General features: G+C 44.0%; 1 protein-coding gene across 2 annotated transcripts in view; it reads right to left on the bottom strand.

The window, feature by feature from the left end:
• Nucleotides 1-17,391, bottom strand: part of LOC147727632 (phospholipid-transporting ATPase ABCA1-like) — a 2,839,360-nt gene that overhangs the window by 1,015,929 nt on the left and 1,806,040 nt on the right. For both annotated transcript variants that reach the window (XM_086961649.1, XM_086961650.1), the window contains exon 31: nt 9,968-10,066. In XM_086961649.1, coding sequence (XP_086817775.1) covers nt 9,968-10,066 — 99 coding nt within the window. The remainder of the gene's footprint in view (nt 1-9,967; nt 10,067-17,391) is intronic.

Raw genomic sequence — 17,391 nt, 5'->3', positions numbered from 1 at the left:
TCACGTGTATGCCGATGACACCCAATTGTACATGAAAATGTCTTCCCCTGAAGATATCAAGACACTCAACGGAACCCTGCAAAAAACACTGAATTGTCTAAGCTCCAACCACCTCAAACTAAACACCCTTAAAAAGAAATTCCTCCTCATTTCACCTACTAGGCAAAACCCCCATTGCTGAGAAATATCTGAAAAACCTCTCCGCTCACAACTACACGATACACATCATTGACTCCACAAAATCACTGGGATTTGTGCTAGATAAGAATCTAAACATGCAGGATCACATCAGAGCATTTACCAAAGGAGTGAACTTCCAACTGAGCATCCTAAGAAAACTCAAACCCTACCTTCCCCAAGATGACTTAAAATCTAGAGTGCCACTCTATGTGGGCTACCGAAACTCAGATTTGCCTCCCTCAGAACATCTCAGAATGCTGCAACTAGGCTAATCACTGGTTCCAAGAAAACCAACCACATCCTTCCGGATGTGAAATCTCTCAAATGACTTCTGTTTGAGTCAAGAATTCAATTAAAAATTGATTCTATGACCCATAGAGCACTTCACTTCTACACTCCTCCATACCTTGCAAATAAGCTCGAACTATTGGGTGGCTCCCTTTTTTCAAGGAACTCCAGTACATTGCTACTCAACCCGAAGAAATGTTAAAAAATGAAAACCTACAATTGTACATTCTCTAGTATTGCCCAGAGAATCTGGAACTCCCTACTTGTGGAAACAAGACTGATTCCTTCCACAACTTGCCTTCAAAAGAGAAGTAAAAGTTCTACTGATGAACTTGAAGCTTTTCTCCTTTTGTTTCCTGTATTGTTTAGCCGATTAATCTGCTACCTGGCAATTGCTACGCTCTCAATGTTGCCCTCTATAATGTCATTGTGTACCTTATGTATATATCTCTACTTTTCTCCCACAGCTATCTGCCTATGTCTTCCGCAGCTCGTATGTAAAGCGATCTGATACCCTCTTTGGTCATGTTTGCGCTATACAAAATTTTAAATACATAAAGTGATATTTCATAGCGTGTGCTGTTGAGTCTCCTCCAGATCTTCTAGTGACTCAATTTGAACATGCCTAGATAGAAATTTCTGTAAGCCAAGACAAGGTTTTGTTACATAAAACTCCATATTGTCTCTCACTGGAATGTTAACTGTTTTGAAATCACACCTGTCTTTTACCAGTGCAGAGAGTTTCTTTCTATTATTGGAGGAATGTGGCATACGGGGTCAACACTGTAACATTGACTTTGAAAGGAGTTGGTATATTGAAGGGCTTATTTACTGAGGTGACATCAGGCTCTAGTGGTGAAAATTCAAGTCTTTCATTGTCTGATTTCTTAACGGAAGTCTCAGGATTATTAGTCTGTGCGCTGACTGCATACTGGTGATAATTTCTGTGGATTTGTCATGTATCTTCCCATTTAGACTCACAGATTGACGCAAAAAGGGATAAGACCATACCGTATTTTTGCAACTTCACTTCTTAAATCTATTAGCATCCTTGATTCCTCTTGTAGCTTCCTATTTCTGAGCTTCTAGTAGTGCTCTAAAATATTTGAAAATTTACAATATTTGACATGCAAAGCGATATCGTGCCTTTGGTTGAGGGAGATTTTTCGCATGCATTATTACAAATATCTTTGGTGGTTCCAGAGAGATAAGCAATCATTTTCCATCTAAAGCACTTAAACTTTCGCTGATGACCAGGATAGTCACCAGGACCTGGGTTGAATTGGCAACAGATAGGATTGTGTTCCCCACCCTCCCAAACGCATTTAGTCATCTATCCCACTGCAGATTTACTTTTCTAAAAAATACCTCGAGGTAGCTTTGTGTCCCAAGCTATATCTTACAACAACCCTCTTGCTGCTCACTATTGTCTCGCACTCATTTCCCCTTTTCACAACTGGAATAATCTTCCTGCCTTTGTTATGCACATGCTTAGGCATGCTCATGTATTTAGTCTCCTGTTTATTACAAGGTCTGGATACAACAGTGTTGGGTAGGTTTTGCTTGGGTAGCCTTCATTGTTATCTACAACTCCTGCTTTCTTTAGACTTTTGGAAATATTTTATTAGCCTTTCTTTTGCTACTTGTTTTGGAACTGGATTATGTGGGAAGCTAAATCTCTTAAGACCTGTCTTTCATTGCATTGTTTGAAAAGTTAAGTGAGTAGATATGCAGGGGGGTTGCTGGTGAGGTAACCTTCACCTTAATGCATGGCCAACATACTATGCTGTAGAGGAGGATCCGTCCCACCAACCTTGGAATGTTGCACATTGGGACACATAGTCAATGACCGGTTACTCACCGGTAATATTCATTACTCCGAGTCGTAGCCCTCCCCATCCCAGTCCTAACTACATGAGCATAGCTCCTCCCACCAGAAACTCCCAAGCAACTAAAAACACATCCCTTCCCTCCAGGCCACACCCACACCCTAAGGCATATAACAATGTGACCCGCCCATCCACATCCTGAACCACCAAGAACAAGAAGCCGAACAGGGAGGGAGGAATGGGAACCTGGACTGGGACGGGGGGGGGGGGGCTACGACTCGGAGTAATGAATATTACCGGTGAGTAACCGGTCATTACCTCCTCGTCAGCCCTCCCCGTCCCAGTCCTAACTACATGAGCAGATACCAAAGCAATAATCGGCTTCATCCAGTAGCAAAAACAGACTTAAACAGCACAAGCCGAAAGTCACACAACCTGAGCAGAACACAGCACCACCTCCCCAAACCCAGGAGACACAGAACCGCTCACCACCCAATGATCATGGGACACAAAAGAGCGAGGAGAACACCAAGCAGTCTCCATGCATGACACAGCCTGGGAACCCCCCCCCCCATAAGCAAGCCCAGTACGCAGCAACCCCAGAGTCGAGCTACCACGAATTGACCCAGGAGCCAACCCACCACAAGCTCAAACGATGGCCCCACAGCCAACACAGCCACTGACTGAGAGCAGCCACAGAAGGCCCCGGACCAAGAACATCCAGCCCAAAGAAAACAAAAAGGGAAACCACCCTATGCAAAGGCACAGTAGGAAGGAAGCACACCTCCAGAGCCTGCACAATGGCCAAACAGAGCAGCCGCACTGAAACCCAAGAAAGAGGAACAGGACAGAAAACAGGTAAAACCAGAAACTCCAACAAGGAGCAAAGGAACGAAAGACCGGACCCAGGAGGAAACAACTGCACAACCACTTGGACACCAAGGAGCAAACGGGCTCAAAGCCTGAACCCCGAAAGGCCCACAGAGCTGCCCACAGAGCTCTCAGGGAGGACACAGCCAGACCCAAGTCGAAGCCAACCTCCAGGAATCCAAGACATGCACCTGACTCCAACACAAAACCAACCCTGCGTCGCACAGCAAACCATAAAGAAACCCCATGACTGACATAGGACAGGAGAGTAGAAGGGCGCCCGGACCGAGGAAAAACTCAGCCACAGAATGAGAACACCCTAAAGCCACAAGGGCCAGACACACAACAGCCCCAGGACAAACGAGGCCTGACCCAGTCAGACCCACAGCAGGACCTGCGGATCCAACGCATTTGGGGGAAAAGCACAGAGTTGGCCCCCGCACAACAGAAAGACATGACAACCACCCTCCAGACAGCGCCTGACTGAACCAGAGAACAACCCCACTCAAAGCGAACCCAGGAGAAGCAAAAGCAGAATCCCAAACCAGGTCAGCGACACGGACAGGGAGGGAAACACCCCTCACAGGCGAGCCGCCACCAAGAACAAAACCCCCGGCAGACGTAAAGCCCAAAGGGACCTCAAGGAAGATTCTGCCCCCCCCCCCGGCAGAACAGCAGAGCTGCCAAGGGAAGCCAACCCCCACATGCCAATGGTGGATGACATAACACACCACCACCGCACAGCCCGACCGAACCATCACGAACCACAGGAGGACCCAAGGCAGAAAAGAGGCCAGGCCAACCGAACCGACAACGGGACACGTAGAAAGCATAGGCGGGATCCAAACCCATGACCAGTGCGAGCCTGCGCCACCCGAGGCACAAGACTAACCAACGAGCTATAGCTCCATGGAGTAAAGTAAAGCCCTGCAGCAACCAATACCACCAAGGGATACAATGAAAGCAAAGGCAGGATACAAACCCTTGTCCCATGTGAGACTGATCCAGCAGAGGCCCATGACATAACACCGAGATATAGGTCAAACAACCCCCATCAATTCCAAGACAGTCACAGGACCAACCGCCCCAGGGATAAAAAAGGACATCCCTGCAAGAGGATTGAACCACTAGCCATCAGGACAACCTGCTGCCAAATGCCACACCCCCGGGAAACAACAGCAGACAACCCAGAGATGCCAGAACCCAAAGCCCCAGAGCAAGACACACCAGGGGGAACAAGCGCCATAGAGCCCAATGAACAAACACCACAGGAGTAGAAAACAGCCGCTAAACATGGAGCCGTCGGGGAGTAGTGGAAGACCGAGCCCCCAAAAACCACCGCAGTGTGTGCAACAGAGCCAGTCTGCGGGGCACCAACAGGAATACCTTACCCACTGAGGCGCCTAAACCCCACCAAATGAACAGTAGTCCCTGATTGGTGCAAAGAGCTGATTTCTCCAGTGTAGAACTGCCCAAACCATTGCAAGAGCTAGCAAACATCCAGTGAAAGGGCCTGAGCCGGAAGGAAAGAAGAGGAAGAATCCTCCAACCGCTCAAGGAAGGGAACACCTGGATCCCCTGAGCAGGCAACATAACCACCAAAGGCGCTAAAACGTCAGCAAACACCCCAGGAGAAGCAGACCATCCAAAAGGCAAAATGTAAATCTAACGAACACAACCCACATCGAGACACAGGAACCTCTGCGAAGTCGCGTGTACCGGCACATGAAAATAGACATCCGGGAGAAAAATAGAAGCCAGGAACCCCCCCTCCCCACAGGAAGGGAAGAAACCACTGAAGAGACACTCTCATGTAGGACCGAGTAGGTAGACACAAGCGTACAGCCATCAGAACCAGGGCAGGACGGTTGTCCCCCTGCCCCGGAACAGAACAGGATCGGGTAAACCCCCCGACTGAGCTGACTCACAGGTACCCACAACACAGCCCCATCGGAAAAAAGACCCAAACTCAGTGCAATAGAGGCAGATGCAGTGTTTGAAAACCTGGAAAAGGAGCAGCACAGAACACAGTCAGTAGCCCAGCCCGACAAGGAGGGACAAGAAGAAGAGGAAGCACCCCGACGACCCCAGGACAAGAGGAAGGAAGGAAAACCCAGGCCCCGATCCACAACACCGAAGGGCTGGGCCGCCAAACCAGAATGAAATGCTGCCCAAAAGCCCTCACACAATCCAACGGACCCCCAAACAGTAAAGAGCCCGCAAAGGGAAGCTCCAACACAGTAGCCTTCTGAGCAGCACCGCCTTCCAAGGCAAAAGCCACAACTGTCACTGAGCAGCCACGGAGGCCCCAGCTGTTGTCGCCACCGTACTAAGGGAATCGAAGGACAAATCCACCTGGAAACGGAACTGCAGACCCAACATGGAAAAAGAGTTGGAGGTAACCACATCTAGCAAGACTGCACAGAAAGAACCGGACAGAACACATGAAGCGACTGAACCTGAAAGCCAGGGCAAGTCGCCGCCCGAACTGCAAGACCAGAGGCAGCAAAAGCCCGCTTCAAGACCCCCTATCCCGCACGACCACAGGAGAAGAAAGAACTGCCACCACGGACACCACCAGGCTCCGAGATGCCACACCAGCCCGCAGGGATCCACCAGCACCACAGCCAAGATACCCCAGTAAACCACCGTAAAGGAAACCCCACTGCCAAAAACCAGGGAAAGGCATGTCTGACAACATCCCCCACACCCGTCCAGCACAGCACTCACAGCATGTTAGGAAAATAAAGGCCTACAAACCCCATCAACTGGTGATTGGTGAAAAAGTCTACTGACTGCCCACCCACCAAGGGCCTTTAGAACCCAAAAGTGTCCTGAACACGGAGCAGAACACCGTGAAGGTCTGCCCCCGGTCTCAACCAAAACCCAGTCTCGATCCATGGGGCAGAGGCATCCTGCCCATGCACTAGGGAAGGAGCAGCGGAAGACCCAGCGACCACCACCTTCCCTTTACAGCGGAGCCCACTTATGCCCAAACCACACTTCTTCATGATGTGAACAGAATAGAGAAATCAGCGCCCAACAACTTTTCCCAGACCAAGCAAAGCAAGATCCACAAGGGCCAATCAGGGAACGCAAACCAAAACAGGACAGTAGGCCAGCCCATCAGGACCCAAACATAAAGGAAATGAACCAAAAGGCCCCAACCGGAAGGAACCCAAAGCAGCCCAGAAGCCCCAGTCACAAGAACCAGCCCAAGCAGAGCACGGCCATACAACACACATAACAATGAAGTTCAAAAACCACAACGATAAACACCAGGTTTCAAAGAAAGAGTGTATACACCAGCGACAGAAACTCACAATCAGTGATGCACCTGAATCTGAACCCCTAAACTCTGGAGGAAGAGTCAGGGACCAAAACCACAAGGCCCCAGAGATTTAATGGCCAGGAGGGACACGTCAGACAAAAGGATTCAGATGATCGGAAAAACCCACCTGACAAACGGAACGCACTTCGAAAGTACAGACAGCCCTCAACAAGATTTAAAGAGAGAGCAGTCTCCACCAGTATATGGATCTGCCTCTATACCGAGACGGGGACACAAACTCCTGGTCCTTCTATTTTTAGCATACACACACAGCATCTTGTGCTACCGCAACCGTGCTCGCTACAAACAAAAGCAATGCCCCATAAAAGGGACAGGGAGCGACCTGTGGCATGTGAAACCAAGGCCACGCAGCCGCGGCATACAGAGTCCCGTTTTAAATTACAATTGCTTACATCTTTAACTGAAGATGTAAAGCCATTGAAACACAAGAAACTGAACATTCAACCATGAAGGTGAGAGACGAGGCCCTTAACCACTAGGTGCACCGTATCCGGGCGTCTGTCACAAGGCGCAGACCATCACCCACATAATTCCAACAGAGAAACCACAGGAATTGAAAATTATTGCAAAAGTCTGGAGATGCCGGGGATTGAACCCAAGGCCTCAGACATGCACAGCATGTGCACTACCACTGAGCCAAATCCCCACTAGCAGGACATAAAACAAAAAAGGAAACACGGCCCAAGACGAGCACCGAGCCTCCAAACACACCTCCAAGGAGGAGCCAAACCGCCACGCCACTGGCGTGCAGAGAAGCCAGCCGTGCCCAACACACCTCCCCGCCCTCCCCGGGTGTTTCCGCTAGGGCAGGGAACGAACCTGGAAGAGGGGAGGCCGCAGCAGGGAGTCACCACCCCACACCAGGCAGTCCGGGCCCCCCAGCCCCACTGTCCTGCTAAAGCAGGGACTCAAACGTACATTAAACAACTTTTACCCAAGGGGATTAAAACGGCCACCAAGCAGACCGCCACACACTTACCCGAAAGGAGGCCAGGGCCGCCCCCAACAACGAAGTTGCCAGGAGGTCAGTCTGAAGAAAAAACAAACAGGATGTGGATGGGCTGGTCAAATGGTTATATGCCTTAGGGTGTGGGTGTGGCCTGGAGGGAAGGGATGGGTTTTTAGTTGCTTGGGAGTTTCTGGTGGGAGGAGCTATGCTCATGTAGTTAGGACTGGGACAGGGAGGGCTGACGAGGAGGTAATGTACATTTAGGAATCAGGCAGGCTCATACTAATACATTCAGACAAATGTATGGGATAGAATTAGTAATCAGCTGCAGCAACATGCCACCCTGTTTAGCAATGCTGCTGTGTCAGGTGTTCAACTTGGACATCAGTAGAGAGAACCACCAGAAAGCAACCACCAGGACATAGGGAACTTCATCACACTCCAGCACAGCAGCACTTGATACCATTACCTGTAGTGTGGAAATAACTCATGGGCTTTCAAGCTCGTCATCGCTCTCCATGTATTCTGCAACATCTACTGCAACCCGTCCCTCACCATATCCTCCTCCTGCTCAGCTCAGCTTCGACTCAGCCTCTGACACAGGGAAAACAGTAGCCAGCCAGACTGGTGCAAGCCACAAAATTATGCTGGCGAATGATGTTGCGCTTTTGCAGATCGAACCATCCAGAACTAGGCACAAACCTGTGCCTAACACTAAAATCCCTATCATGGAAATTCCACAATGGTTAATTAACTTGTATATTTTCATTAGTCCATGCAGGGGGAAAATTCATCTGATTCACATGATTCTGATTCCTTGAGTTTGAAAGCCTGGTTCATTGCATCAGGATTTCACATTTCCCCTTGCAAATGGCTTTTTCCACACCTAAGTCGAACTTTGTCCTCCAAATCCTTTCAGAATTGTACCTATAATGGGAACATATATATCGTTCATGCTACCCTTAACTCTTTAAGCAAATTACGTTTTGTTTACCTGCCTTCATCACTCTACATTTGCAGTAATTCATACTGGATTTCAGTCCCATGGTTAATGAAATAGCTCCTGACTTAAATATGTAACCCATATGCCCAAAATCTCAGAATTATTGCCATTGTTTTTAGGTGGCTTACCGTTGCACTGATTTTCATGTGTCATTGGGAGCAGTTGAGCGAGATACAGCACTTTCTTTACTCAGGGGCAAATTCCTGATAGGCTTGTGTCACGTTTGCACCGCACAAAGTGGTATAGCGTGACTGTAAGTAAGATTCACATTGCATGGCTTTAAAAGGCTTCATACATCTGGAGTAAGACAACAGAGGTCAAATCGCTGGTTTGCCTTACTCTGCGCACAGGAGGCGTTCCCACGCAACTTCTATAGATTTTGAAGCATTTCCAGATTTACAAGGACTTGTAAACCCGGGAATGCATCAAAATCTTACGCCTCCCCAAATAAAGCAAAACAAGGAGAAACATGTTTATTTCTCCTGGTTTTTTTCCTCTTTCTATGTGTGGTGTGTATGCTGCATTATGCAGCACACATAAAAAGAGAAAAACACCCCTATGGATTAGGTTGTGCAGGAAGGACCCCCTTCCTGCACAAAAACAATACTGCCCATATTTGTTAAATACAGTGCATTTCTGCACTTTTCCTGTGGCGCAGGGCAGAGCAGCAAGTTAACTTGCTCCACCGCCATAATGTAATTTAAGTAGCATTTACAAGGTGGGCATATTACGCAATGTAGCAGGCATGTACCCCTGGGTAAGGCGGTAGATAGCTTTTCGTTTGATCTGACATGGGTGTTCCATTTAGGCACCAGCTAGCACACTGTTTACCTAGGCGCACACTAAGACCCTCATTACAAGAACTGTGATAATGATACTTTTCAAATTGCAGGTACATTTTGCACAGATCCCTTTGTTTTTTGCAAGGTAAGACTTGGAGAAATTTGTGTATGCAAAAATTGCAAAATGGCGCGTTCTGCAACTCAAAACACAGGTAAACATGGGGCCTTATTATCGAGAACGGAGATAACATTATCGCCGTTCTTAATAATATGGCCCTAGGAGTATTGCCTCCGTTCCGACCTGCAGGAACCGAAATAGAGGGTAATAAATACCACAAATAAACCTTTGTAATTTAAGTGTGTTCAATTCAACTGCTTTTCTGCTCAAAGGTACAAGTGGGTTAACCGGAGGAAAGGTGCTAATAAACAGATTAAAGTGATAACATTGAATGCCATTATTTTGAAAATGCAACGAATGGGCATTGGAAGGCCTTCCCTTATGTCCACATTCACATGCCAGTGTGAACGTCTATTCTTTGAGCTGCATCCCTAACATTCGCCATACTTTAATATTGCCTTCGTGTTTCTAGCGAGACAGTCCTCTAGAGATCACGCCTGCTTCTGTCAAATCTTTCGCTTCTCTAGGAAGGATACGTTACGGCAGCCCCTACGCAGACAGCGCAGGCACCCAATAATTCTGAAGACGCTACTTACGGAATGGGATCATTCTTCATGCAGCGCGTTCCGAATCCTGGATCGTTTGTCAATGAATCTATCACATTTGACACCTGGACGTTGGCGGGCTCATCATTGCTGTAAACAAACACAAGGCGCGATTAAAGTTGCAGCATCGCCTTCGGGCCACAACAACATTTTCCCTTTTTGCATACACAGAGTTTCAAGCTAAATGGCAAAGACAACCCGCAGCACCATAATTAGAAGACAGCGTGTATAAAAAAAAGTACACACGCGAAGTTTGAGCTCAAAACTGTGTCAGTTGCTCCTCCAAGTTTTTTGAACTTCTATTTTGAATCCCCCATTGGAAATCAGCAGGTGGTTCATCAAGCTCCCTGCAATGCTTTCGTCCATGCATCTGTCACTTTCAGGCAGAACGTTTCTTTTTGTCTTTGAAAGTGAAGGGCGTAAATTGAGAGAAATCTCCTGTCTTTTCTGTCAGCGTTATTGCAACCAACTGCTTTTCAGCTGAACTGGAATATATTCATCACTACCTAATAATAACGAATTGTTGAAACTTTCAGTTAAGCACACTTTCCAGGAATCTCGAATAAATCAATGTTAAAAGGTTTCCCAAGGGGCTGATATGGATACTGATACGATGCTTATTTATATGGTAAGTCTTTGGGGCCATAAGCTCACAGAACATGCTTTGTTTAAGTTAGTTTATAGAGTTGAGGGACCAGACGTTCTTGTGATGGATGAAGTAATGAAGATGGAGACAGATGTCAGTCAACTAAGAACAAAGAGGACGAATATGTGAGTTAAGAATGGAAAAGAAACGCCCCAGGGACGTGGGAAGCTAGTAAACAGAAATGCGAAAGGGTGAAATATACATGCCAAACAAGTGTTTGAAAAGGAGACAAGCAGCTAATTTGGAACAAACAGTGATGGGGGTATTGGTGGAGGGAACCAGGCAGTCAGGTCTGAATAACTAGTCAAAACCAGGATTGCCATTGACATTCTGGGACTTGCAGTCCGGTTTAATACCACAGACTGAGGAATACAGGTAGCAAACACAAAAAAACGAGCATTTGCAAAGCCAATTGTTCTGGCCTTTCACATAGCTAGAGTAACTCAAGTAATTACTAGATGTCTTTTTTGACTCAGAAGAAATTGTGGTAAGTCTTACACAATAATGCAGCTCTTCAGAACATTATGAAATATCACTCTCGAGTCAGAAGCAACTGCTTAAGAAGTCTGTCAAGAGCTCCAAAAACTCATGATGTTACTAAATGTCCTTCTTCAGAGCTGCTTTAAATGTCCTTCGCAAAGTGAGTTGGTGTGGCTTTAGCATAAAAGTATACAAACCCCTTTTTGCTCCTCTAATAAATTGTGCTTCATTTCAATTTGATAAGTAAATATGCTAATGCTGGTACATGCTGATGAATCACTATTGCAACTTTCAATTAATGTCTTTATTACTATGGAGCACCTGTAATGATAACCTGGTGCCTTCTATAATAATGTTGGGACACTACTGATTTTATTTTGAATGGCACTATATTTAGGCCCCAATAAAATACCCACCATATATATGAGCTACTTTACACCAAAACTTGAGAACTACCCAGGGTTCTCTGCTTCTTTTTTGCACAATGTATGCGTCACTCTATGCCTGAAAGGGTATTGTTTTGACTTATACTTGGTGCTCCCTTGTGTCTGGACAAAGCTATACCTCACTGAAGAGCTCTAAGTAGAGCGAAACACTGTGTATCGGGTTGCTTTTACTCATTTCAGGTTGACTTGGTTGGTATTTACCAATTCAAAGATGTAATACTGTGCCTGAAGTTGTAAATGGCTTTTGTCATTTTACAGCTCAGCATGGACAGCACTGTGCTAGTCCTATGCTTAAAGACTTTGCAGTAGGAATGACAAAAGACTTTGTCCCTTTCTATCTCGGCGTGGATAGCGCTGTGCTAATCCTATGCTTAAAGACTTTGATAGAAAAGCAGACATTTGAGGTGAGCCGATCTAGAGTGTTGCTGGTGTTGAGAGTTCTCTATACAGGAGCTGCTTTCCGCCTATACTTGAGAACTAACCAGAGTTCCCTGCTTCTGTTTTGCACAATTTATGCCTCACGTAATGCCTAAAAGGGTATTGTTTTGATTTATACTGGGTGCTCCCATGTGTCTGGACAAAGCTATACCTCTCTGAAGAGCTCTAAGTAGAGCGCAATACTGTGTCAGAGGTTGCTTTTACTCATTTAAGGTTGGCTTGGTTGGTATTTTACCAATTCAAAACTGTAATATTGTGCCTGAATTGGAAAATGGCTTTTGTCATTTTACAGCTCAGCATGGACAGCACTGTGCTAGTCCTATTCTTGAAGACTTTGCTGTAAAAATGCCAAAAGACTTTGTCCCTTTCTATCTCTGCATGGATGGCACTGTGCTAATCCTATGCTTAAAGAATTTGGTAGAAAGGCAGACATTTGAGGTGAGCAGATCTAGAGTGTCGCTGGTGTTTTGAGTGCTCCATACATGAGCTGCTTTCCATCTAAACTAGAGAACTACCCAAGTTCTCTCCTTTTTTGCACAATTTATGCGTCACTCTATGCCTGAAAGGGTATAGTTTTGATTTATATGCATATATATTACCTACTGGCAGTCGGCGGTAGGTAGTTATAGTTAAAACATAGTTTCCATAGGAAATCCGCAACATTCAATTTGGAATAACTTTGGCGCCGGTTGACGAATCTTCACAAAATTCTCCAAGAAGATGGTCCACTCCGTTCCGCTCCTTCCCTGAAAGTACCAGGATAATTTGTGATGCGGGGGACGAGAAAATAGGGGGTCCCAAAACATGTTTTTCCCATGCAATTTTATATAGGGACCGTTAGACACGGCAACAGCCTAAACTGCTGAACGGAATTACACCAAATTTGGCAAAAAGGTAGAGTTTGGTCCGTAGGTTGTGCAGAGAGGTGTAAAAAGGGGCGTGGCCTCATTACCCCTTTCTGCAACGCAGCCCCCTGGTGCATACTGGAGGTTCCTGGTGCGCTAGTTGGCCCCCAGGGACCCCCAGTATGCAAGTGGAATTAGTTCCCCTTCTGCAAACGCGCCAGGGGGCTGCGTTACAGAGAGCTGTAATAAGGCCAGGCCCCTTTTTACACCTTTGTGCAACGCAGCCCCCTGGCACATACTGGAGGTTCCTGGTGGGCTAGTTGGCCTCAAGGGACCCCCAGTGTGCAAGGGGACTTAATCCCCCAACTTAGAACACGCTACAGGGCACGTTTGCACAGTGGTGAAGGTAGGGGGCGGGGCTCGAGGTGATATGTGTGCAAACATGCCCTGTGGCGCGTTTTACATTGGGGAATTAATTCCTTTTCAATCCAGAGGTCCCCTAGGGGCCAACTAGTCCAACAGGTACCTCCAGTAAGAGCCACAGAGCTGTGTTGCAGAGTGTTGTAAAAAGGGGGCATGCCCTCTGAACACCTCTCTGCAACGCAGCTCCCTGACGCATACTGGAGGTACCTGGTGGGCTATTTGGCTCACAGGGGACCTCAGGATTGAAGAGGAATTAATTCCCCAACCTAAAATGCGCCACAGGTCGTGTTTGCACACATGTCGCCTCAGGCTCGCCCCCTTCCTTCACTATTGAGCACAATATTCCTCTAAAATCAGCGAAAATAGGAATTCCGATTTACTCACCTGTTATCACGAGAGACATCAGTGCTGCATCTTTGAGCCCAGTACGGACCCTGAAAAGTAAATGTAAGCGTACTTACCAGTAACCTGTATTTCCTTCCATAGAAATCTATTGTATGGTTTTCCCCAGAAAAGTTTGTGTCTATTTTGGAAATGTACAAATATTGCTCTAAAATCAGCCGAACTACGAAATCCGATTTACTCACCTGTTATCAGGAGAGACCTCAGTGCTGCATCTTTCAGCCCACTACTGATCCTGAAAAGTAATTCTAACCATACTTACAGTAACTTGAATTTCCTTCCATAGGCTAACATTGACTGGTTTCACTTGGAAATTCTTCTAAGTGTGGAGTTTTGGAACTGTAAAAAATTCCTCAAAAATCAGCCAAACTACGAATTCCGATTTACTCACCTGTTATCAGGACAGTGCTGCATCTTTCAGCCCACTACTGATCCTGGAAAGAAATTCTAATTGTAGTTACAGTAACTTGAATTTCCTTCCATAGGCTAACATTGACTGGTTTCACTTGGAAATTCTTCTGAGTGTGGAATTTTGGAACTTAAAAAAATTCCTCTAAAATCAGCCGAACTGCGAATTCCGATTTACTCACCTGTCATCAGGAGAGACCTCAGTGCTGCATCTTTCAGCTCACTACTGATCCTGAAAAGTAATTCTAACCATACTTACAGTAACTTGAATTTCCTTCCATAGGGTAACATTGACTTGTTTCACTTGGAAATTCTTCTAAGTGTGGAGTTTTGGAACTGTAAAAAATTCATTCAAAATCAGTCGAACTACGAATTCGGATTTACTTACCTTTTATCAGGAGAGACCTCAGTGCTGCATCTTTCAGCTCACTACTGACCCTCAAAAGTAATTTTAACAGTACTTACCAGTAACTTGAATTTCCTTCAGTAGGATATCATTGCCTGCTATATGAAATATATATGAATTAAAAAAATATAAAATAAAAAAAGAAATATTACAATTTCAATATATTTAAAAACATTTTTTTTCAATTTATATTAAAAATATGTAATGTAATTTAAAAAATAAAATATCAACAATATATACTTTAAAACAATGTAGTAAATCAGTATAAAAAAATATAACAATTAACACATTTAAAATTATCATTTCCAAAACCTTTGAAATTCACTGAAAAACCATAGGTTCAGCCACATTATAGTTGGGAATTAGCATTTAAAAAAACTTAGAAATTCACTGAAAAAAACATAGGTTTCAGCCACGTTATAGTTAGGAATTAGCATTTAAAAAACCTTAGAAATTCACTGAAAAAAACATAGGTTTCACACATGTTATAGTTAGCTGGACATTTCACTCATACAAAACCATTGAAATTCCCCCGTTATAGTTAGTTCAGCTAACTATAACTCATGCGCCCGCAATGCACTGCTGATGACGTCACATATTTCATTACTCATGACATGGTCAGTGACATCACTCATGACATCACTGATGACATCTCAAATGACATCACTCATGACTTCACTGATGACATCATCCTTGTGAAAGAGTGGCAGACCTCCTCTGAGCACAATATAACCTTTGATACACACATTCAAAAATAGAAACTAAAATTTTCAAAAAATGGAGATACAACAACCTATTTAGTAATTCCGCCATCTACATACACATCCACTCATTCACCAACAGTTCTATATAGTCACTCATACATGTACTCACTCATCATATGTACTCATACATCTATACATCCTGTTACACACCGACACTCATCCATAGAGTTACTCACACACATACTCACACATGCAAATAAATTATCAAACATCCATTTATTTGCATATACAGCTATAAACACACACCACTACACTTACGTTTACAGAAACTTACACATACTTACTCTCTTAAACAATCACTTATAGAAACACATACTTATTTATACAGGAACTCTTCCAATCTCTCACTCTCACATATAATCACTTATATACATCAATACTCACATATACTAGATTAAAACACATGTCGTTACTCATAAAGATACTATTGAGACAGTAATTCACTCACTAACACACCCATACACACACTCATCCACCCATACAGTCCTGCACACATGCAGTCTTCAAAACACATACAGTGAGTCACTCATGCATGCATCTATGCGCTAAGTAATACCCCCCAAACCATACAGACACTCATACTGATACTCAAAAAAACAACTAATAACCCATATATAGACACTCATGTATCTACTCACCAACCCATGCATTCACTTATACACAAAGTGAGACACTGATACAGATATTTACATATTTAAACATTACTCGCTAATACATGTATTCACTAAGATACACTTAATAAGTCAGTTATACAATCAATTTTATTAAAAAAACATCCATTTAGACAGGTATTTACCCATTTATTCTTCGATCGACCTTTAGATATACATATAAAAAATATTAATTTTTCAGAAAGACACACATTCATTGGATGATGTCATCAGTGATGTCATCAGTGATGTCATTTGAGATGTCATGAGTGATGTCACTGACCATGTCATGAGTAATGTAATATGTGACATCATCAGCAGTGCATTGCGGGTGCGCGAGTTATAGTTAGCTGAACTAACTATAGCGGGGGAATTTCAATGGTTTTGTATGAGTGAAAAGTCCAGCTAACTATAACATGTGTGAAACCTATGGTTTTTTCGGTGAATATATATATATATATACATTAAACAATGTTCCTGTTCGCCAGTACGCGGCGAAGAAAACCAGGTGAAGACCTCAAGAGTCACCTCCAACACCGCAGCAATCAGGACACGATGGCAGTATTCAAGTGTATAGCAGAGTAAAAATGTATTCACACGAAAAGAATAGAGACTTCAATGTCAATCCATGACGCGTTTCGCTCCACAAGGGAGCTTGGTCACATGATGCGCCCCAGAATGCATTACCAATTTATAGTAAACATAAAAGTAGGTCAAAAAGAATTTTAAAGACACACCTCTAAAGTGAAAGAAATAAAAGACATACTATCGAGGAAAACACCGCTGATAAATAAGCAATTTTATGTAGAAAAGCTAATTAATATAAAAAACCCCCATCAAATTAATATAGTTGAACATTTGGCAAGAAAATCAAGACAAGTGTCAAATAGCAAAGTAGAGAACTTAAAAAATATAGAATGGCGACAAGTGTCATAAACTAATCATTCTAAAATAGAAATAAGTTCATTATCCATAATGCAATTCTTGAAAAAAATCGAGAATAGATTTTTCATATAGTCAAAAGGAATTTTTCATGCCAAAGAAAAGCCTAATTCACATCTATATTCAAATGCAGGCGGCATCAATATTAAACAGGTTAAAGTGCTAAAGTGCTATGTACAATAGAAAGCTTGATTACGTGATTCAAAGAGTGAAATGAATATGTACACAAAAATATATATCTTTGTTACGTGTTTACAGCTAAGGAGATAACTGAAAAGAGAACACAAAACATTTCCTAATTTGTGGCAGCTAAATTATATACAAAAACAAAGTGAGGGCCAATATGCAATTATATACAAAATTGTTATAGATGCATCAAAAACAGATGAAGAAACTAACAAATACAGAAAGAGATGCCATTACAGTTCAAGCTAGAAGTCATACATCTGAAAAATATGATGCAGATAGTTCTTATACAGCATTTTAGAATTGCTTAAAGCTTGATAAGGAAGATACACAAAGGACCTATGTATTATGTAATTTAAGGGAAATTATATAAGTCTTA

This window comes from Lissotriton vulgaris, chromosome 3_1 (genome assembly GCF_964263255.1).
Source record: "Lissotriton vulgaris chromosome 3_1, aLisVul1.2, whole genome shotgun sequence".
Taxonomy (NCBI): domain Eukaryota; kingdom Metazoa; phylum Chordata; class Amphibia; order Caudata; family Salamandridae; genus Lissotriton; species Lissotriton vulgaris.
The sequence above is the reverse complement of the archived record's forward strand: the minus strand, read 5'-3'. Positions and strand labels throughout refer to the sequence as shown.